At 46.0% G+C, this 21,628-nt stretch overlaps 1 protein-coding gene across 8 annotated transcripts in view; it reads right to left on the bottom strand.

Annotated features, from left to right (window-relative positions):
* Positions 1 to 21,628, bottom strand: part of LOC115347039 (calcium-activated potassium channel subunit beta-2) — a 153,449-nt gene that overhangs the window by 14,570 nt on the left and 117,251 nt on the right. For 6 of the 8 annotated variants that reach the window (XM_030027907.1, XM_030027909.1, XM_030027906.2 and 3 more), the window contains one exon: positions 3,224 to 3,334. The exons of 1 other annotated variant lie outside the window; for it this stretch is intronic. In XM_030027907.1, the coding sequence (XP_029883767.1) occupies positions 3,224 to 3,334 (111 nt within the window). Of the gene's footprint in view, positions 1 to 3,223; positions 3,335 to 11,676; positions 11,791 to 21,628 lie in introns of those variants that run through there. One more of the 8 variants, XM_030027912.1, reaches the window with a different exon arrangement.

Raw genomic sequence — 21,628 nt, 5'->3', positions numbered from 1 at the left:
TTCTGTAGAGTTGCCCGTATTTGCTGCAGCCAAGACCTTTATTTGCCATCATGAGGTACGTGACCTTTTAGCACTCGCTTATGTGAAGGACGAGGCATACCAACTTGCTCTGTGCTCTCCTGGCACGGGACTGATCTGCAGCTCCGGGGATGTGATTAGTTTATTGGCATGTGTTAGGAATGGTCCTGTATGCAAAGAGTTTGCAACTGGGCACTGGGCATAGAGCAGGAGAGGCTGAAGTAATGCTGCTTCTGACCCAGTACAACAGTTCTTATTTCATTCCAAAATGGGTAGATCTAGGAGGTCTGCAAAGGGGATCAGGTTTCCTCACTGGAAATCTAGAATAACCAGGCACCTGCAATTACTTTTTTTTTTTTTTTTAGATAAACACAAATTAGCTACCCTCAGATTCCTTCCTTTCCAAATGGACCATCATGTGGTGCTGGGGGAGACAGTGCCTCCTCCAGCACTGCACAGTCATGGGGCTTGTCAGATGGGGATACCTGCCTGCCTGAATTACTCAGAGTGACTTTGAATTCACATTCCCTTCTCTGATATCACAGCTGTTATGCAGATGTCACTCAAATTACCTCATGTTGAGGTGTTTACTGATATCAGAAATCCTTCAATGCAAGGGTGAAAAACCCCTCCTGTATCTTACCTGCAGAATTCCCAATGCTCGGGGACTTTTCTGCTCAGAAGCCAATTTCTTTACTTTTTTTTTTTTTTTTTTTACAGGGTATATTTAGCTGCATCAGTTTTTGTTATTAGAGCTATGGCAACAGGAAATCTCATTGGAGCTCTCTCAGTGATGGTTGTAGGATGCCTACTGATATGAACAGATTTTGTTCACTCAATTCCTTCCCTCTTCCCCACCAAACGAAACCAGTGGTTTGGTTTTCCAAGCTTACAATGGTGTGGAAAGCCTAACTGACACCTGAGAAAGAATGAGGGCTTGGCTAGGTTTTCGAAGCATAAAAAGTGGCAGTTGGGGAACAGTGGATGTCTAAAACAGCAATGAAATACATACATTTTGGGCATGATCCTGCAAAAAGGGATGCCTGAGAGATACCTTCCACCCGGGAGGAGGTGATTCCTCCACAGCAAGTGACCCATTGCTGCACAGGTTATTATTACAGTGCAATTCCTCAAAAGTCTGTGGATGTAGCATGTGTTAGGTGACAAATTTGCTGTTCCACATGACAATCTTCCTGTCTGAAGTTTAAAGAACAAAAATTCCTAGGAAAGGGTCATTTAGGGGAAGTCATTTCTCTAAAACGCACTGCCTGTTTGATACCGTGATGCTGCTGGTGATCTTACACGTGTTAAAAATCACTGCTAGATGCTGGCAGATGAGTTTCTCCCACTAGCAACACTTGCTCTGTGTTCACACCTCTCTTCTGCAGTCCTGAGGCTCCAGTCAGATTTGCTCTTCCTCCCTTTCCCTCCTGCATTTTATTAATCACCCACAGGGTATGAACAATTCCTTCTGTACGGCTCTACAGGACCACCTGGGAAATAAAACCACCCAACGCTTGAAAAGGCACCTGAAATTACCATGGCTGGTGTATAAGTATAGAGATACCGCTTCCTACCTCCCTGTTTCTGCAGGCAGGCAGGGGTGAGCTCTGCCCAGGGTTTAAGCTGACCAGACACCGGTGAACCCTGTTTAGGACAGTGCTCAGCCCAAGTTAGTAAGTCCCACTGAAAGGCATGGTGTGAGTTGAAGGCGGTGCTAATCAGGAGCACGTGGCTTTCAGCCAGCCCAATGTGTGGGCAGATATCTCCTCCAAGTGTCTAACCTTGGACCATCCTGCCCATGACAGTGTTTTAACGCAGAAGAACATTGGCCTGGGGAAAATTCACTTAAAAGAGGAGACTTGCAGACGTACATGAGGCAGTTAGATAACCAGCTCCAACCAAAAGTCCATGGAAACCTGCTGCCAAGCTGGCCTTTGTGGCTTCAAAATGTCTGTTTGGGATCGGATTATCAAAAGAGCTGAACACCTATGCAGCCTTTGCAGAAAATTTCAGCAAATGGGCCAATTCTCCAAGGAAACTTGGTGTCCTGAGGGCAGCTCTGCTGCCTGAACTCATGAGTGCAGTTTTCCCAAGCAGATGCCAGCAGTAATGTCTCATTAGAATAACTGAAGGCTGTGTTTTGCTAATTGGCACTGTAGATAACATTGACCTCTGTTTTTGTTTCACGGGAGTCTGATTTTCTGTGATTACATTTAGTGGCGACTGCAAGAAGAACTGAAGGAGAGGAGGCAGGGAGGGAAGGAGGAAAGGAAAGGGAAGAAAAGAAAGGGAAATGTGTCCGGTTGTGACAAGACAAGCTCTCCAGCAAATATCACTACAAAGGAGAGAGATTTTGGAAGGGTGAGTCTGAGCATTACTGACAATTGTTCTTTCATCAGTGATATTTAACTTCTTTCGTTCCCAACTGAGTGCTGTCTTTGTCTGCAGACATAAACCCTCTCCTTCCTTTTCCTTCCCTTCTGTGTAATTCCCTGCTCCCCTGGGAAATCCAGTAACTCATTTATTCCTCTGTCTCCTTCAGCGTATCCCCTCCAGCAACACTCCTTAAGTGGGCTGGTGGGCTACCAGCTCACTTTCAAGCCACTTGTCATCCCCCAGCTATTCTGCAGTGTATTGCGCACACGCTCCTCCTCACGCACGCATGCGTAGAAACATCTCTGACAGCTGGATGCATCATCCAAATGTGTAAAAGTTAGGTAGGGCAATGATCTGGCGGGGAGAGAGGAGGCGGTGTGTGTGTGTTGTCTGGAGAGGGGTACGGGAGTGGTGTGGGCCGATGGCTGGAAGCAGGAGACCTGCAAAAGGCATAAAGGCTTCACAGGGGTTGGAGCCGGGGCTGAAAACCTGTGGCTGGGGATTAGTGTGCTTTTAAACGTGCGATGCGTGTGGGCTGACCTCAGAGATGGTCACGGTGTGCTGCTGATGTCCTGGGAACAAGGACAAGGCTTTGGCCATGGCTCTGGCGTTGTCCCTCCACTCTGTTTTGGCTTGGCGTGTTAAGCCTGGCACTCATCGGCTGGTAGGTGGAGCAGTAGCCGGGTCGGGGGGGTGTTTGAGACGCAAGGGACGGACACCCTTTGCAGCCCTCCTACTTCTCTAGTGCTGCCACGGAAGAGAAGCTACAGGCCACACTCCTAAAGATTCAAACCCGTAAGAGACAATCAGCATAGATGCCGTTTACCTTTTCTCATCATGTCTGTAAGATGTAGAGCTCCGGCCACTGGTCCAAATAAACATTTTAGAGGGTTGCCCAGTGTTGGCTTTGCTCGCTGCAGTGGGACGATGGAAGGACCTGGGGGAAGAGGGATATTTTTTGTCACTGCCCATCCAACGTGGCAGACCACATTATATCCAGAGTGCCAAATCCCCTGTGGCCGTGCCCAGTGTGCTCTGAAGATGGACCATTTGTTAACTCAAGGTGAGATGTAAAATAATGGGGATGACAGATCAGCGTGTGGGAATGAAGGATAAATCTCATTAGCCCCACTGGTAAAATGTGATCCTGGCTAATCAGGCTTAGCTATGCTCCACACCGCAGAGGACTTGAACCATGGACAAGCAATCATCAGTAGTTTAAGAAAAGGTAATAGCTGCATCCAATGTTCTTATGGCAGCATTTTTGGGGGACAAAGTGGCTATTGTTTAAGCACGTGCACGCTCATCACAGTTTTTTGGTTGTACTGCAGCTCTCACTAAGGTGATGCTCTCAAGGAAGGTGTCTGAATGAGGCAAAAATATGATTCGTAAATGCAGCATTTTGTGGAAATGTAACTGATGTGACAAAGATGTCTTTTCCCACAGAGAAATTACTGTCCCAAGGCCATTTGGCCAGACCAGTTAGATTCCTGCCCAGGGGCTTCTTTGTTTCACAGTGGGATATGAGACCTGCTGCCTTCTCTCAGGTCCTCAGGGTCTTCTGAAGAGGGGAAGAGTCTGAGGGGTTTCATTTTAAGGACTGAATTTGAACCCTGTACTTCAATTAGATCTCATAGAATCAGAAATACAGAGTTGAAAGGATCTCAAGAATTGCTGCTCTCTTACCCTGATTCAAGGCACATTCACTATATCTGTCATTCCTAGCAGATTTTGGTTACCCTAGATCAACTGAACGTGAACAACCATCTTTCCAGGTGGTAACTTCATTGCCAGGCTGGAAGCATAGGCTATATTGGACCTGCTAGTGGGGCGACAGCTCCCCTCATAGCTCCTCCTAATCTGCTCCTGTTTTAGTGAGCCTCAGTTAAAATCTCAGTCTCTGAGAATGGGACCCTTCCTGGTGAGGGCTGGATTTTACAATATTTTGTGGCACAGCACCTTGTGCTCTTACTCCATTCAGAGAAAAGCTTAAGAAAAAAAAGAAATGTTCCAGATACCAAATACTTTAATGCCGAAGTTTTTCATACACTAGGGGCCATTCTTTAGCTCACTGAAAAATAAACTGACTGTTGATGCTGTCAGCAGAGAAGGCACATGAATTCCTCAGTGCTCCTCGTCTGAAAAAGTCTGTAATGTCACTATCTACATAATCATGCAAAGGGCTAATTTCAATATTTGCATAGTGGTGAACCTGGGAGAATACTTAAATCCTGTAGAGGTGGCTGCAGGGGAAGACTGACATGGACGGGAGCCAAAATCCATCCGTATGCAGACAGGCTGATGGGTGCCAAGGGACTGGGTTCTCCATCTGGAGTCAGCCCAGAGCCCTACCACTGGGTCCATGACACAGACCCAGGGCAAACTCACACCCCGGTTGGGCAGCTGGCTGGCAAACTGGCCAAACTGGTGACCCCGTCACCTCCTCCCTGCTGGAATCCTGCTGCCATGCTCAGAGATGCTGGCTCGGGACTGGGACTTGCAGGTAGGGACCTTGCTTGAAATAAGAGATGGAAATATTTGATGAAGCTTTTGTGCTGCATTCATGCACAGCAAATTGGACAAGGCAGCCGTCCAAAAGAAGGGAGACAGAAGGAGGGGAATCTCCCCCAGCCCTTTCCCTGATGCTGTGGTCATCACTGCAGCTCTGAGCGCCAAAAAAGACTCTTTTCTTTCCTTACAACCACTGTAGTTAAGTATTGGGGAAAAAACAATAAGATGAGGTACTTCCTCCCTGAAATAACTATAGTTTAGAAGGTGGAATAGCCAGGAACTAATCAATATAGCCACCGACTAGGAAGTGTTTTTATAGTGATACTGGCCAGAAATTTGGGTTACAGGACCTTGGATCTAATCCTCACTCTGGTATATAAGACTGCATCCGCACTACCTCAGGCAGCACAACAGCAACCACCAAACCTGCGCCGACCGAGCTGGTGTTTCTGCATCGAGCAATGCAGGAGGGCTCAGAGCAACTATACAAGGGCCTGGAGGCCCCATTGGATATTGGGCTGAGACCAGTCACAGGCTGAGTGTCTTAATGTTGGAAAATGAAATTATATAATTTCCCCTGCACCCTTTAGGATGTCACACAAGCTGCACGACAGGAAAGCCTGGCTGGCTGTGCCGCCACAGCCTGAGTGGTCCCAGAGCCGTCAGGAGATGGTGGTGAATGCTATTAGAGAGCCTGTTCTTAATTAAGCAAAACTTGGGCACACATTAGAAGTGATCAGCAGCTTCTGCTGCCTGTCTGAGCCTACAGGGACAGCTGGGCAGGACTGCCTGGGCAGGGAGGCAGATTTGCAAGCTCCAGAACAAATTGTAGGAGCACCGCTGGGGCAAGAGCTGGGCGAGAGGTGTCTGTCCCACCAAAGGGATGCCAGAGGAGGAAAAGAGGTGTCTCTCTTCCCACCAAAGTCAGAGTGATTTCAGACTCCCTTATAGTGCCAGTGCCCTGGAGCAGTCCATATGTGATAGCATTAATGCTGCCTGCTTCATTAGTTGGGCAATCCAAGCTAACCATCACTATTTAACACACAATTGCACGCCTAATTTTGTGTAAAATTGTAACACTGATGACATCACAGCAGCCACTCCAGAGGTCAGATGTAAGCAACTGAAGTCCATCGTTCCTTTTGGCGAGGGTTAGTGGTAAGGTAGGAGCCTTTTGTGGAACAGTAAAATACAAACTCCTCAAGACGCTCCTTTGAAGGCCTTTGGAGGACTTGTAACCTAGAACGGTTACGACCTACACGACCATGTCCTGCCCCACCAGGACAGTTAGCAAACTTCCATGCCTTTCTCCTCCCCTGAGTTAATCCCAAGGCAGGACTGTGAACCCCGTTCCTTCCCTGTCCCCTCTCTCTTTTCTGAGAAAACAAGTAGCACTACTTGTTTTTGCCCATTGCCTCTCTGAGTCAGCTGCTGGCAACATATTTTTATCATGCAACAAGTAATCAGCCTGTGAAACTCATTACTGCAGGATGTCAGCCTAGCATTTAGAGTAAAAGTGGATTGTGCTATTGCTTGAACAGATGGAGCACCTAAAGTCATGACAATACCTGCTAAAAACAGTTTAGAAGAGGTGCTTCAAGCTGCTTTTTGACTATCAGGAGTCTGTAGGGGATATTCCTATGGGGCAGGTTACCAGGAAACTGCTGTACTTGATGTGACTTTTGCTAGACTCAGGATGCTGTGTTGGACTCCGGGCTTTCTGCTCGAGTTTGCCTGAACATTGCTGTCTCCTTCATTATTTACCCGGTGTGGCATCAACACAGTTGTCTCTTGGCACAGTTGCCACAGGCACAGGCAAGGAGGCCAAGCTTCGTTTTTTTACAAAACATGCCTCGTTCTTCACATTTGGGTCTATTCTGAATAAATGCATAATGTTTAAGACAGAAACGCAGAGTGAAAAGTGTGCAATCTCCTATGAATACATGTAAGCTTGTGCCCAGGGCCCTTTACTGCTCTGCACTGGCCAAGGAGCAGCTCTAAAGGTCCATGATGCTGACACAGTGTGTCTGTCCCACTCCTCCCATCTTCCCCTGTTCTCATCCTCCTCTTGAACATTATCTTCCGGTGAATTTTATGGAACTCAGTAGAAAACCTGACAAGGTTTCAACTTTTTCAGCCATTGCAAGATGAAGACTTGAGATAGGTCTTATAAAATTAGAACTACTCTGCCCCATCCTAAGGAGTGTCAACATGTCCACCCAACAGCAACCACCTGAAAGAGGACTGCAGTGTGAAGAAAACATTGGGGGCAGCAACATTTGCTTCAAATTGCTCCAAAAAAGATGTAATTCTGAGGGTGAATCTCAAAATCCCTTAGCTGGTACCTTGGGAACTACATTATGTGCTCTGTTGTCTTCACTTTCACCCTGGGCTGGCTGCTTTCCTTCCTCAGGCTTTGGTTTATGCCATGATTGGTATGAAATGTTCCTTACCTCTACGTCACCACATCTGTGAACAGCCAAAGAGGGATACTGCAGACCATGTTTTTAGATGGAAAGCTGGGGTTTACATGTGTGTTTATCTGTAATTGCCTCTGTCTATGTTTATGTTAATCATAGGGTTTCTGAGACCTTGGAGAACCATTTATGGCACCAAACTAATGAGCTTTGCTCCCCTTACGGCATTTCATTTCCTGGGCAATGTGGCCACTGTAAAAAGAGAAGCACCTGCATTAATTTTGCCTCATAAAAGACACCCTGAGTCATCAAAAGCCAACAAAAGCTAAACATTCACCTAAACATATAATCACTGACCTCTTAAGCTTTGTCTGAATACACCCATGTCCTGCACTGTCCACACTACCAAGTGCTCTGGATGCTTCCTCCCAATATTTCCCAGCCAGAGGATTCATTTGAACCCCGGGACAGTTCCCTGTGAGCCCTGAAGTTTTCCTGCTAGTCCACATGTTAACCTCTCCCTGTGCCACAACGTGGCGGTCGCTGCCAGTTCTTGGACAGACAGGGAGGCTGCTGTTGAGTGATGGGAGATATTTGGTCTCTCCCATGGCTGGAGAGACTTTTTTGGGGGTGGTCCCACCCCCCAATGCCCATGGGAAAAGGAAGAGGTTAGAACCAGGCATCAAAGGCAACCTGCAAGGGGACGGTGGTTCACTCTGAGGTGAATTTACTGAATATGGACAGTTAGACTTTATGCCCCAATAGGTCTTACCCACACCTATGTCTGAGCACAGCATGTTTTCCTATGGCTTTTCTGAGTCAGAAAAAAGGGAGAAGTATTGTGTGGTGAAGGATGGGAGAATAAATAAAATGGCCTGTTGAATTTCTGATGTAAAGTGTAGCCTGACTGCTGGGTAGTCTGGCATTCAGGTGCCGTAGTGCGTGGAAGAGTTTCCCAGGCGGAGTGGTGGAGGTAACTACTATATTAAAATGCTCCTGTCTGATTCAGGAGATGATCCAGGGGAGTTTTCTAGTCCTGGTATTGAAAGAATGTAAGAGCTGGACCCAGGACTAAAACTAACACCTGAAATATCTGACTCCCAAGTATGGTCCACGGCAACATGAAGGGGTGGATGGAAGCGGAGCTACACCAGGGAGAGTGTGAGGAGAAACCCAGCTGGGTGGTAAAAAGTGAGCTGGTGTCTGCCTGGGCTATCTGAGTGAGACCCACTGTGGCCGTGGCCGTGGTTCGACACGAAAGCCCCAGTACACCTGCACCAAGGGAGGTCTCACTCACCAGCACTGAAGATGCAAACCAGAAACCAGGCGAACACCTAGCTGGCAATCCTCCTCTTCTGACACAATTCAGAGAGCAGTGTTTCTTGTGTAGTCAAAATACCTGTTTTCTCTGCAGGTCTCCATCTGAGCACAGTATCTGCTTGCCCTAATCCCACTTGTCTGCGGCCATAACAGAAGAACAGCAAGTGTGGACCAAGAAGAACAGCAATAAGCTAACTCATAAAAGAAATGCATCTGCATTAGTAGAAGACAGTTACCACTTAGGGAACATTTAACGCTCTGGCAGCAGCAACACTAAATTGTGATGCAGCAACAGCAATATCAAATGGTGTATTTCTGCCTCGTGACCGGACTTTGCTGTACCGCAAGCTAATGGGCACGGTGCAGGACAGAGTGACATAAATAACTGTTCTCATTGGAGCATCTCAGGAGCTCCAGCTGTACTAACTGACTAATCCAACTGGCAGATGACCTTGAATTTGGGGTTCCTTATTATGGCAAGGGGAAAATGGACAACGGGCAGCTGGTGTTAATGTACTGATGAGAGTTTAGGAAGACTGTTGGCTAATGATGCTTCATTAATGAATTCACCTCTATTTCTGGCCCTTCTCCTAAATATCCCCAGAGCTGAGCTTGGAGCTGAGCTCTCCATCTAGTTTTTGAGTAGAATGAGGGAGACAGCCCGGACCCAGGGCGGTCTTGGTGGGGTCCCATGGCACAGACATGTCTAGGACACTCCATGTCCAAAGGAGGAGGAGAATGATGCTGCCAGTGACAACTGAAGCCATCACATGGGGATGCAGCTTAGCTGTATGTGGAACACAGCGGTATTTAGGTTTGTTTTCAAAGGCAAAATTTCTTTTAACTTCAAGTCATCCTTACGATTGTTAATGCCTTTTCCCCAGCATATACTGGAGTGAGAGAGAGAGTCAGAAAGGCTGAGGTATCTACACCTCTTTGCTACATGACAACATGCAATATGTTCACACTTCAAAATTAAATATTCCAAAGTAATTTCTAAATCTTTCAGGTTTCCATCTCATTATATTTTTTTTCCAGTGCTGGCGTTCTGTGTTTTGAAAAATCTTTCAAGCTCTGCCATTTAATGATGCCTTTCATCCCTTTCATTCCCCTTTCCTAAGAGCTACCTTCCTAGTACGAGTCTAAGTAGCACCACACAGCATGGCTGTAGATTTTATAGTCTTTGTTCTTCCTGATCTTTTAAAATTTAACTTCCTTCTCCACTTTTTCTTTTCTTTTTTTTTTTTTTCCCAGTGCCTCTTCCTATACATTACTATGCCCATGATGACTTGTTTCACTCACCTTGGCCACACTGTGTTATTAGTTGATTGAAACAACAACTTTTTGAAGAAATTCCTGTGTCTCCAGGTCTGGTACAAAGGAGGGAGCTTCTATCTGTTATCACAAGCAAGAGAGTCCCAACTTCTCTTCTTTGGTGACCTTCTGGTCACCTTGGAGCAGTCTGACACTATGGCTTCAGCTTCCTCATGTCTACAAGGGATGTGCTAGTCCTGTCACTGTACCTGGCAGAGGACATTTTCAGGCCATCTCCAGGTAGCAGAGAATCTAGTGAAGACCCAGCCCTTATTACCATCCTCATGTTTTGGTGCTGGTGAGTTTGCAATCCAAGCACGAGGCAATGCCTCTCTTGGCACGTTGCAGTCGCTGGGGATCAACGTTTTTGAGGAGCAGCTGAGGATAATTGTCCCCTTTGCCTGTCAGGACTCTGCAAACATTTTTAGCTTTTTGTGCTGAATTTGAATTTACGTAGCAAGTGACACATTGGACAAGCACTGTATTCATCATCTCAGCTGCTCTCTGGCTTTAGAGAAGGGCACAATCTGCCTGTAAAATGGGCTGCCTTTGGGAGGGGGTGCAGCAGTGGCAAGTGCTGGGTCACCCCCCTGCAACGTGCCCCTAGTCAGTTGAGCCAAGAGGGGTTTAGGGGGAGATCTGCTCTGCCAAACACCAGGTAGCATTACACTGATGAGGAAGGATTCTGGGAGTGAGAATGAAGGCAGTGAAAGTGCTGCGCTACCTCACTTGATACTTGCCTTTAAATCTTAGCACAATTCTCTGTAATTGCAGAGAGATGTATCACCCTGGGTGCTGCACTGCACCAGAAGAGCTATAAGGCCCTGGAGCAGGCTGGCTGTGCTAAGAGCACATGGGTGGCAGCGAAGATGCCCTGTCTTTTGCGATCATGCTGGGATAAACCCAGTGGGAAACAGAGAGAGGGTGAGAGAAAGGAGATGAAGTGGAGGTTCACTGCTGCGTTGCTCCTCCACTCCCAGGGCTGGGAGGTGTTTCCAGCTCTAGCTCCACACTGAATTCAGTCTGATTGTCATCAAGAGGGAATGACCTTCTCCCCAGCTGAGATTTTATGGGTACCCCACTTGACCAGATCTTAGAGGAGGCTCTTTTGGATACTAAAAAGACTATTTTTAAGAATAACTGGTTGCACAGTGGGAGCTGGACACCTCTGACTGCTGAAGCAGTCTTCTTGACTCCCAAGAAGTCTGTGGTGGATGTAGTGGAGAAAATAGCCTGGTGGACAACCACCTTCCACCCAGCAAGTGGGGAAGAGAGCCAAGACACATAGATTCCCATGTCAGAGAGCAAAGGCAGAGCCTTACTTTGGGGAAGCGCCAAGTCCATGGGGACATCCCTTCCAGCTCCAGCTTTGTGCAGCTGTGCCTCAGCTTTACACTGTCCAGAGAAGACCTGATCTGAGAAGTACACGGCTTTTAAATATCCCTGAAGAGAGTGTTTCATTTCAGGAAAGCAGCGCTAAAACCCTGATGGTGTGTTTGCGGGTGGGAGCACAGGGAGAGGAAGGGTGATGCGCTGCTGGGGACAGGGAGGGCACACCAGCAGCCCTTAGGGAAGCCATGAAGGAGAAGCAGATCACACGAGCGATGCGGCTGGGGAGAGAGGTGAGGGCAGAGAAAGATAAACAGACGCAAAGCAGCACCCAGAGGAAAAGCGCAAACAGGCAGGGCAGATATGGCAGGAGCGGTTTTTCTCCCACCTAATTCCTTGAGCGGGTCAATCATCTTTTATCTCTTTTCAGTCAGTCCCCGTGCCATCGAGAGCACCAGCCAGAACAAAGCAAAGGCAGAAGCGAGCTAAAACTACTGCCCAGCGGGAAGTGAATGCTCTGGCACTATTTATTTTTGAGTCCACATTTGGATTAGCTGTAAAGAGCTGTGTGGATAAGCAAGCAGGCAATTACAGCTGGGACGTGCTGCTCATGAATGGAAACAGCTCCAATCTGCTCAGGACATATTGAAATTCTAATTCAGTTAGATTCCTTTAGTTACAGCGCTCATCACAGACACTAAAAGAGATGGGATTAAAAAATAAATACAACTCTTATGTTGCCTTTGGTCTGCCTTCTTTGCTCCCCTTTCCCCCCTCCCCTCCCCAATTTCAGCTGTTGTTTGACTTTATTTTCTGTGGCAAAACACAGCACTCTGCATTTAGTTTGCTTGTTAATTTTTACGAGGATCTAGCAGACTGTAGCTGGCATGCACTGTTAACGGGTGGGCAGTCAGCATGAATACTAGACCGCTGCTGAGGTTTCACATGTCACATCTCACTAAAGACCATTACCTAGAGATGTCTGTCATTCCTGCAAAAGTGCGGGCGTGCCACTGAGGCGCAGAGCAAGGAGATGATTTGCACAAGCTCCTCACTGGCTTCATCCCTGGTTCAAACCAGTGCTCAAGTCCACCAGCCCACACTGCTCCCCCAGTAAGCAGGTCGGCGTCCTGCTTTGGGTGTTGGTGTAAAGCTACTTCGCCGTTGCAGGCAACTACTTTTGCACTGGGTTGTGCAGGTAAGTTAGGGAAAGATCTGATCCAAACCAGTGGCCAGGGAAGAGGACCAGGAGTGCTGGATCAGCCCCACCAGTGTGACCTGGCAGTTCAAGCAACTTATTTAACTACATGCTAGTTGAGTTTTCCTGGCTGTCAACAAGAGATATGGTATTAAACCTGCTGGCATATGCACAGAACAGTTAGTTGAGATCTAAATGTCTGAGATCGCCAGATGGGAGGAATAAGAGGAGTGTGAGCTCAGGTCTCCAACTGCCTGGCAGTCATGTTTCCCTCATGACCAGTCTCTTGGATCTGCTGGAGGACATCTGAATGCAGAGAGATGTCTACAGACAGGTTGTGAATAATACTGACCACATCAGCTCAGAAATCTGGTTATGACAGACACTGGGTAGAGATTTATCACCTCCCTCAAAACTAAGAAATGGGCTTGATGGGGAAAGACCGATATAATAGCTCCATCCTACCGATACGACCGAGGCATGGAGCTGTGAAATAAGCACCTCCGTGGTAAAAGCAAACACCCAGTTTGGCTCTCATGAGCATCTTTCCTCTTTGTCTTATTACAAAAGTGTAAATTTTGCAGCATAAACACTCTGTGGTGGGTCCTCATCCTTTCAGGACACAGACTTCACCATCTGTAGCCCTCTTAGTTGAGTATGATCAGTTGCCATGTCAAATTCACAAAACAGAATTTTGTGCCCAAGTGCTGTAGGAAAGCACTGGAAATATTTTTTTTCATGCATAAATTTAATGTAATTTTCACAGAATTGAACATTTTAAGTGGCCTTATTTTTTTAAATGCAATTCTGTAGTGGCAGCCGCCTTTTGGCTGCTGAATCTAAGCTGTGTACAATACGGCTACATCTCCATGGACCTCTGAACTCACACACGTGCTCTGTGGAGCTCCCTGTTTGCTTTGTCCACTGGCAAGGATCTCCAAGTCACGTATTAAGGACAGAGGACTACTGCCTGATTGTAAAACCAATGCAAAATCCTAATTCCTACAGGGAAGGTGCATGCCCTAGAGAGCAGTTTCCAGCATAAGAAGAAGGAAGTGTTTCTAATGGATTCATTCGTAGTTAGGGCACACATCAAATCCAGCCTGATGAGCAAGACTGGGAGAAAGTTAGAAATTAAGTGGGTTACAATAAGGCAGAGATTAGAAAGACCAGGAATACAAGATAAAAGATAATAGTGGTGTGCCCATGCAAGAGAGCATAGGAATGGCTGCATATTGCAGAAAGGTAGTAATGAAATCTACAGAAGTAGTGGTATGAAGTGGATGGGAAATGTGGCGGAGTCAATGAGTCAAATGACTACTGAGACGAGACTGATGAGCCAGGCTTAGTACAGTGCTGCACCAGTCTATTAGGTCAAAAATCAGTGTAAGAACTAAATCACCTGCTTTGTGGATGAGTTCAGTGCGTGATACACTGGAAGGTACAGATGCAGATTTAGCCTCCTTAGAAAACCAATAGCTTGAGAGCTCGTGAATCTTTTTATAGATGCGTTCCTGTAATATGCTTTTTAGCATAAAACCAATTTTTTCTTGAGACTCAGGAGAAAGATAATGAGAAAGAACAATAGCAAAGTCTCTATAAGAGAGAACAGTGTACCTATGCCCTCTACGCAGTTTTGAACCAACAAAGGGAACAAAAACTCTCCAGTCTTCTGAGGCCAGCGGAGCACTCTGAACAGTGAAGGGGCCATGTCCATGAAACAAAACCCCAATGTATTTTGGTCTCAAGACTGGTCTAGAAATGAAAACAATGGTAGGAGCAGGCACAGATGCCTCCATTCCTCATACGGCAATAATCTATATTAATTACAGCAAGCATCCAGCTTCGAACAATGTCACTGCAGTGCTATTACTGTTGAAAAGTATTGAGTTTCCAAGGAGGTGAATGTCTTTTTCTCTCCCTAATCATGATTACTTGGCTTATACTCGGGCTAAGCTTTCATTTAACCAAGATAAATGGATATTTCCAAAACCAGCGAGTTAACACTATGCATCACATTATTACTCTCTTCTCAGATTTCTTGCCTCGTGTGCTATTTTACTTGGCTGCTAAACACCAATAACAATAAGAATAGGAAGGAGGAGCCGTGCAGGATCCCATATGGATTAAAGATCAAAAAAATAAATAAATCTGGTTTTGACCCGTTACTTCGTCCTATTATGTGCTAGCATTTTCCTTCAATCAACATAACATAACAATATTATTTTGTCCTATAATTTCCCTTTCTCAAAATATGAGTGCCCACACCACATTTTTGCAGACACCACCAGCTTATCTGACTAATATTTTGTTGCTTTCTATTTGGAAACCGTATTTATCATTTAAGCTTATGTGCCAATACTGTAGGTTAACATTCAGAAGAGCAGATGGGGAATTAGAGGCAAAACTTCTGTCAGTGATAACGGGACTTCTACGCTTCATTTCCCCCAGGGCACAGTGAATGTTTTCCTTTTCAACAGTGCTGGGCAAAAGTGCCTTAAGGAACCGGTGGCAGCAAAACCGTGTGCTGGCAACACCCTGAAGTTGTCAGGATGTGGGAATAGATTTTCATTTGCTGGGCCATTTGTGGGAAGTTATTTTGTAGTAACTCCTGGAAGATAACCCATCTCAGTACAGAAGTTCAAGTGCAAAATAGCCAGCAAAATTGCCTTTCTAGAAAAGTCAGTGAGAGGTCTAGCGCTGAACAGTTTCTCCTACGCAGGCGGGTTCACCTGACCACATGGCTGCCCAGAGGTCCAGCTTTGGATGACGAGGGCAGGCTGCAGATCCGGGAGAAGTCCCTAAACTCTGCAAATCCTGTTATTTCAGTGGCCATGCTGCTCCCCAGACCTCTGCCCCGCTGCTGGGGAGAACTGCAAGGCTGTGCATGGGCATCTTAGTGTGCGCGGGCGGCTTTCTACCCACCTCCCACAACTCCTTACACCGTGGTGGTGTCAGGGACAGGCCGTGTGTCCACGTGTGTGGATGTGCGAGGTCTACACGTGTTGTACCCTTCATCAGGGAAAAAGATTTTACTTTTCTCCAGCAGCTCTGTGCACCATCCCCTTTCACACGTTCAAGGGAAGCTACCTGGTGTTTTGGGGACCGGCACTTGCAATACAAAGGACTTCGCGAAACGGGAAGCGGTTCATCTGCCGTAGGCACAAAACTCCTCGCCATCAAGGAGCGACAGTCAGACGAACATCCCACCTCTGTTTTGGGGATGGAGAGCCCCGTGGCACCCCACCGGGATTGATCATCCCTGTACTCTGCTGCCTTTGCTCTGGGCAGCGGGGCTGCGCTCCGGTGCCGGCCAGCTGCCACCCAGCAGTGGCTGAATGACGGGAACTATCAGGATCGAGACAAAATTCACTGTCCTAACGCCAAATGTCACGCAGGAGATTAAAAGCAGATCCTGGCTGCTAAAACACGCATTGAAGACACGCTAGAGGCCTGCCCGGAGAGCAAGAGCTTGCCCCTGACCTTGACTGCCACGCAGATGGGATTTGTTCCAATAATTACTACAGATACAGCCCGCACCATCTTACTTTCTCTGGCCTTTTTCTATAGAGTGTCCAGCCTCTACCCACCTTCTTCCCAACAACGAAAGGCTCTTACTAAGCATTTGATACTGCCGTTAATGAAACAAGGAAATAGATGTCGAAAATCAGAACATGTGGGTTATGTCTGTATTCTCTACTTTTTAGAGCAGTTTAACAATTGCCTGTTAATTTTCACCCTTTATGGTGCTTCTATGAAAGCTTTTCCTGTCTGTCTTTCTTAACAGTCCCTGAGCCCCAGTAATCATGTGAATTACATTTGAATCAAAATGCAGAAAAGCTGTGTTTTCACATTGACCTTCAAATCTTGAAGGCCATTTCCACCTCCCACAGGATACAGTGGGTGTGTATCTTATTATAAAGGTGCTTTACAGCATAGCTTGTGACTGAGGATGCTGCTAAGGTAAGTTTAACCAAAAATGTTTTTCATATGTACATATTCTCAAGATCCTATCTTGCTACTAAAAGCTGGTATTTGAAGTCTTAAATTTATTTAGATCAATTTAAGCAAACATACCTGTAGGAAAATTTGTTAAGGTACCAGCTAACACCCTGCAGAGGACTTGAGCTGTCTCTGTTATAACACTCTCACTGTAACAGAGTGTAGTAGGTAAATAAAAGCTGGTAGTCTTCCTCCTAATGTGTTCACAGGGCTTTTCTCCCATATTAATTTGACAGTAGTAATTCAGAAAATCTCATCAGACACTGCTGTAATATGGACTGCATTTTTACTTCAGAGGGTGTAAAACTTAACTTTCGCCCCCACCTGCTCCTCTTCTTTACACTAGAAATACTGTCATGAATTCCCCAGCTCAGCTTTTTTTTTTTTTCTTCTTTTAAAGCTGATGTACAAGCTTAATGAAGCCTATCACTTCAATGCGTTTTGATATGTACTTCAGAAGAGAGTGGGTACTTGATTCTCTTCTTATTTATATCAGCAAGGTCAGGAGCCAAATGCAGAAGCAAGCAAAGGGGTAGGGCAATGCCACAGGACCTGTCAGCACCAGAGTGAAGGCATTTCTTCAGTTTGCTGTGGTCCCTTGGGAAATCCTAACAGCTGGACTAATATTGGATGTAATTGAAGAAATACTCCCCTTAAACTAGGAGGAGGTTCAGTATCTAAATATAATCCCTGCTGAAAGAATGCTCAAAAAATGAATTTTGACCTTCATGCCAGCCAAAAAGAGATTTTCAGTAGCTGTAAAGACTTAAAAAATTATGTGGAACATTTTGTCCAATAGTAGCTTTTTGATTTCTTCATACTGTTTGTATTTATTTTTACCTTTTACCACAATGGAAATTCAAGTCCAATATTCAATCAAAGTCAAGCCTTTTTATCGCCTTTCCACTCAAATGCCTGAGTCAGATGCTTAAAATGTAACACCAGCAGCACTGTGAGTAGTGGATATATAAGTACATGGAAAATCAACCTTTTGCACTATAGCCCAAGGAAGTGCCTTTTCTTTTTTTCTTTAGCCTGGTGGAGCCATTTGCTATCAGAACATGTTGCCATCAAAAATGATCTGCTATTGGTGCCTTACAGCTATTGGAAAATGTTGCTACTGGAGTATTTCAGTTGCCAGAGCACTCCCCAGTCAGACCAGTTTGCTGGTGCAAAGTTCTGACCTTGCGGCAGGAGCCCTGCTATCAAATGCATTCGTCAACTGGGAATCGACAATTCGCTTCCTCTCTCAGGTGCAGAGAAAAGCAATGTTTATTTAATCTGGAAGGTGGAAAGCTGGAGTAGAACAAGAATGACCATCACTCTGTGCCTTTCCAGTTTCCCTTTATGCCCCTGGGAATTTTGCTTTTCTTCTACCACCACCTCGAAAGCTCTTGCTTCCTTCACCACTGCTGGAGCAATAGTGCTTTTGGCAGTCAGTTCCATTTCTGGGGCTTTCTAGTCCCAGGCTTGGTCTGACGTGAAAGTGACCACAGGGTGACAGAAGGTGCTCACCCAACCCGTTGCCACCGTCAGTCCTACCACAGGCTGCCAACACTGGCGTTAAGGTGGTGGGAGAGGAAGGACTGGCTGGGAGACCGCACACCCAGTTCTGTTTCTGCAGGTTTCGATGCACAAAACGAATTCCCGTGGGGTATGGAAATATTGGGCATTAGCCACTGAGCAAAGATATCCACGTGCGGGTTCTTGCACCCTGTACCCTGCAGTAAATACAAACCAGTCAACTAACCTGGAAATTCAGGTTGGCTCCAGGAGTGCCCTGGCCCTCCTTTCTGCTCAGCTCTGAAAGAGCATCACCCCAAGCGTTAGCTTGGCAGTACTTGGAAGAGTACCAGCAGTTGTAACAAGTAACTGACAGTATTTCCTAAGCATCTGTATTTTCACTTCTATAGAAAACATGGAGCTGATCTAGGAGTACTTAATTTGGGAGCTGTAACACAATCACAGTGGAAAGTAGTGCTGGAAGACCACCCGTGGATTTCAGCAGATCAGATCCCCTGTAGTTAAACTAAATGTCATCACACTGTACATGGCTGCTGATTTCAGGTTTGCTAATTTGTAAAACAATGTAAAGAAGATGCTGCAGTTGTGAGCGGAGCAGCTGAATTATAGATACTTAGGCAGCACTGTAGGGATATGAATTCTGTTTATTGCACAAACCTGCCTCTATAATTAATAGAAATAGTAATATTTCCTTACTCCGTTTTCATTAATTCAGACTGATAGCTTTGGAAGATCAGAATGGATTAGGAAACACAGTTTTGGAAGAACAGAAGAGAACCAGAGGACTTTATTGGCTTTTCAGCATCAGTCCAGACCTCCTTCTTCAATGTGCAAGGAACAAAATTACTAGCAATGCTCTGTGTGTAACAGACCATCTGTCACCATAATTGTAGCTTTATTTTATTTTTCCCTGCTTCTGGGTGAAAAGATCCAAACTTCCCTAGCTGCCTGCCTGAACTGAACATTATGAAATGTATTTTCAAACCTTGAGAAACAGCCACAGTCAGTCCAAAGCCCGCTTAAACCCCAGCAGCTCTCTAACACCAACACTGGCACCTCCCAATAAAAACTGGCTTCAGGGTTTACCTAACAAGCTGCAAACGATCCAAACAGCCATGTCTCCTTTAGCAGGAGTTTTATAGGCCTTTCCCCCTCTCTTAGGAGGCGTAAACATATCAAGGTTTAAAATTGCGCTTCATTTATCTCAGTGGTATAGTATGACATTGTTCCCACAGAAGCGCTGGTGATACTTCATCGTGGCAGAGAGGAGGGCACCGCATGGAGCAGAGCTGATGCGTGAGCTGGCTTAGCCACGGGTGGCGACAACCCAAGTATAGTTTGGGCTTTATTTTATTATTTTGGATGCTTCAGGGACTGGAAGCAAGGAGTGTCCAGAAAGGAGCATGAAAACCAGACAGCTGTACAAGGGGCTTTTCCTCTCCCCCGGTGGAAAGCTTTGCCCCCCAGCCCCGTCCCTCTTGGGGTCAGAGGCACAGGAATAGGTCTGTCAGAGATGACTTATTTTCCCAATGATTCATCGAAAAAAATATGAATCTTAATAGCTTTCTAACATGAAGTACATACCGACCACTGAACCGTTCTGAGGGCCTTTTATTGATATGACTCCTTAGCCAAATGTAATGCAATTAAATGATTGGATTTCATTACGTGTATTGACATGGTGTCAGTGACAATTTCCATTCTCCCTATTATTTCTATAAATAAAGTCATCTGCCATAATTAGAAAATATGAACGTGCTAAGATCTCCATTAATTCTTCCCCATACTAATCTAAGAGCTGGGCAGATGTTTATTAATACCTTGTTACACTGCGTTCATCAGCTGTTACCAAGAATAGAAAGGCTGAGACCTGATCTCACGCTGAAGGTTAAATAAGCGCAGATCTGGCTAAATCATGGAATCATAGAATAAATCTTGGCTTCTGGTTAACTTTTGGACAATATCTTTGCTTTTTATCAAAATGCTTTTTAAACTTTTAACCTCTCTACCCCTCAGTGTGCTTTGGACCACATATGAAACCCAGCAGGGTCTTCCCCCCCTCCAGCAGTGACTTCAGCAGTCCTTCAACTGCATCTTGACATCTGTTCTGATTTCAGTGGAGCTGAATTACATCAGCCTGTGACCTGCCCTCTGCTTCTCTCTCCTGGAAGGTATTTAAGGAACAGCGGTGCTGGGTGAGAGCATCTTCGGTGCCGGGCACCTGCTGATGGGTGCTTGGGATGGATGCGAGGAAGAGCAGGTACTGATGGACCTGCACCAAGCCGTGACGGGTGCTGCGACCAGCCTGTGGGACCTCATGATCCCTCCTGGGACCTTGTGGTTGGCAGGTTTCAGAGCTGGTCTGACCTCTGTTCCGAGCCATCTTCCATTGTCACCTTCACTAGGTCTTCTGCCAAGAAGCTCCACAGTTCACTTATGTTTTCTGTGAAAGTACTTTTTCCCTGTTTCTTTTAAATCTTGTGCTCAATAACCTGAGGTCACTTCCTGATCTTCTTCCTCTTTCCTATTTGTCCAGTGTTTTCTGTCTCTTCCCACTCTGTTCTTTCTCACCACCACCTGGATCTGTTGTCTCGGCACTCGCTGCCCGGCTTCGGTGCCCATCGGAGCACCTCTGCCGACTTCAGCAGTGCCGCATTGACTTGTACCAGCAAAGCAACTGTCCTGTGACCTCTGCAGTCAGAGCAGATGCTTGGCTTTGTCTGGGTCTATGTGGCTGTATCAAGGAGCTCTGAGGTTCAGGCTGGTGCCAAACTCCTGCTCGCTCACGTTCCCGGTGTGCTCAGGCTGCCTACAGGGAGAGGAGGAGCTCAATTTCTGGGGTGAGCCAACAGAGGTAGAAACAATGCTGATTCACATCAGATGTTCACAGAAACAGTGCACAAGATATAAGTCTGTTTTACTGCATTGGGACTGCAATGGAGCCTCTTTCCTTATTTTAGGAAAAGTTTAAATCTTGCTGGCAAAACTTGATGAACTTCTCCTAAAGGACTCAGCGTTCCAGGCTAAACCAATTTTTTTCAGCTGATAATTATTGTAATTTTTTGCAAGGTCTTAATATTTCCATGTACACTAAAGTGGATGGGATGAAATTATACATATCTTGTGACCTTCTCTCCCCAGAATACTAGGCTGTTGCCATTCCTCATTTAAAGCCAAGCAAAGCTGGGGTTTACTTTGTAGGGTAAGATGTAATGCACTGAAGTCTGTGAGGCAGCACTTGGTCTGAACCTCCCATTATATTTTTGGCTGGGCCACACCTGAAATGAAACTAGAGCATGTTGTGAGTTGTCCAGGGCTGGAGCTGGCCTTTCTTTACTGCTGTACCCAGCACTGAGCAGTTGGGGCTCTTGGTCTTCATCAGACCTCGAAGAAGAACTTAAATAATATTTTCAAGACAGGCTGTCCACACTATAGTGTAAGACAGGCATGACCCAAAGCCTACCATACAGTCATCAGCCTAAATCCTGAATTGTGAACTGGCTGATATGTACTTTGAAAGACTGGTGGCGGTGGCTGGCCCATCCTGTCCTATGTCAGCTTCAGACACAGCCAAGGCAGAAGAAAAATGGCTCAGCAAACCCAAAAGACAGGGTTC

Source organism: Aquila chrysaetos, chromosome 10 (genome assembly GCF_900496995.4).
Source record: "Aquila chrysaetos chrysaetos chromosome 10, bAquChr1.4, whole genome shotgun sequence".
In the NCBI taxonomy this organism is placed as follows: Eukaryota; Metazoa; Chordata; class Aves; order Accipitriformes; family Accipitridae; genus Aquila; species Aquila chrysaetos.
This window is presented reverse-complemented; position numbering and strand designations above follow the sequence as displayed.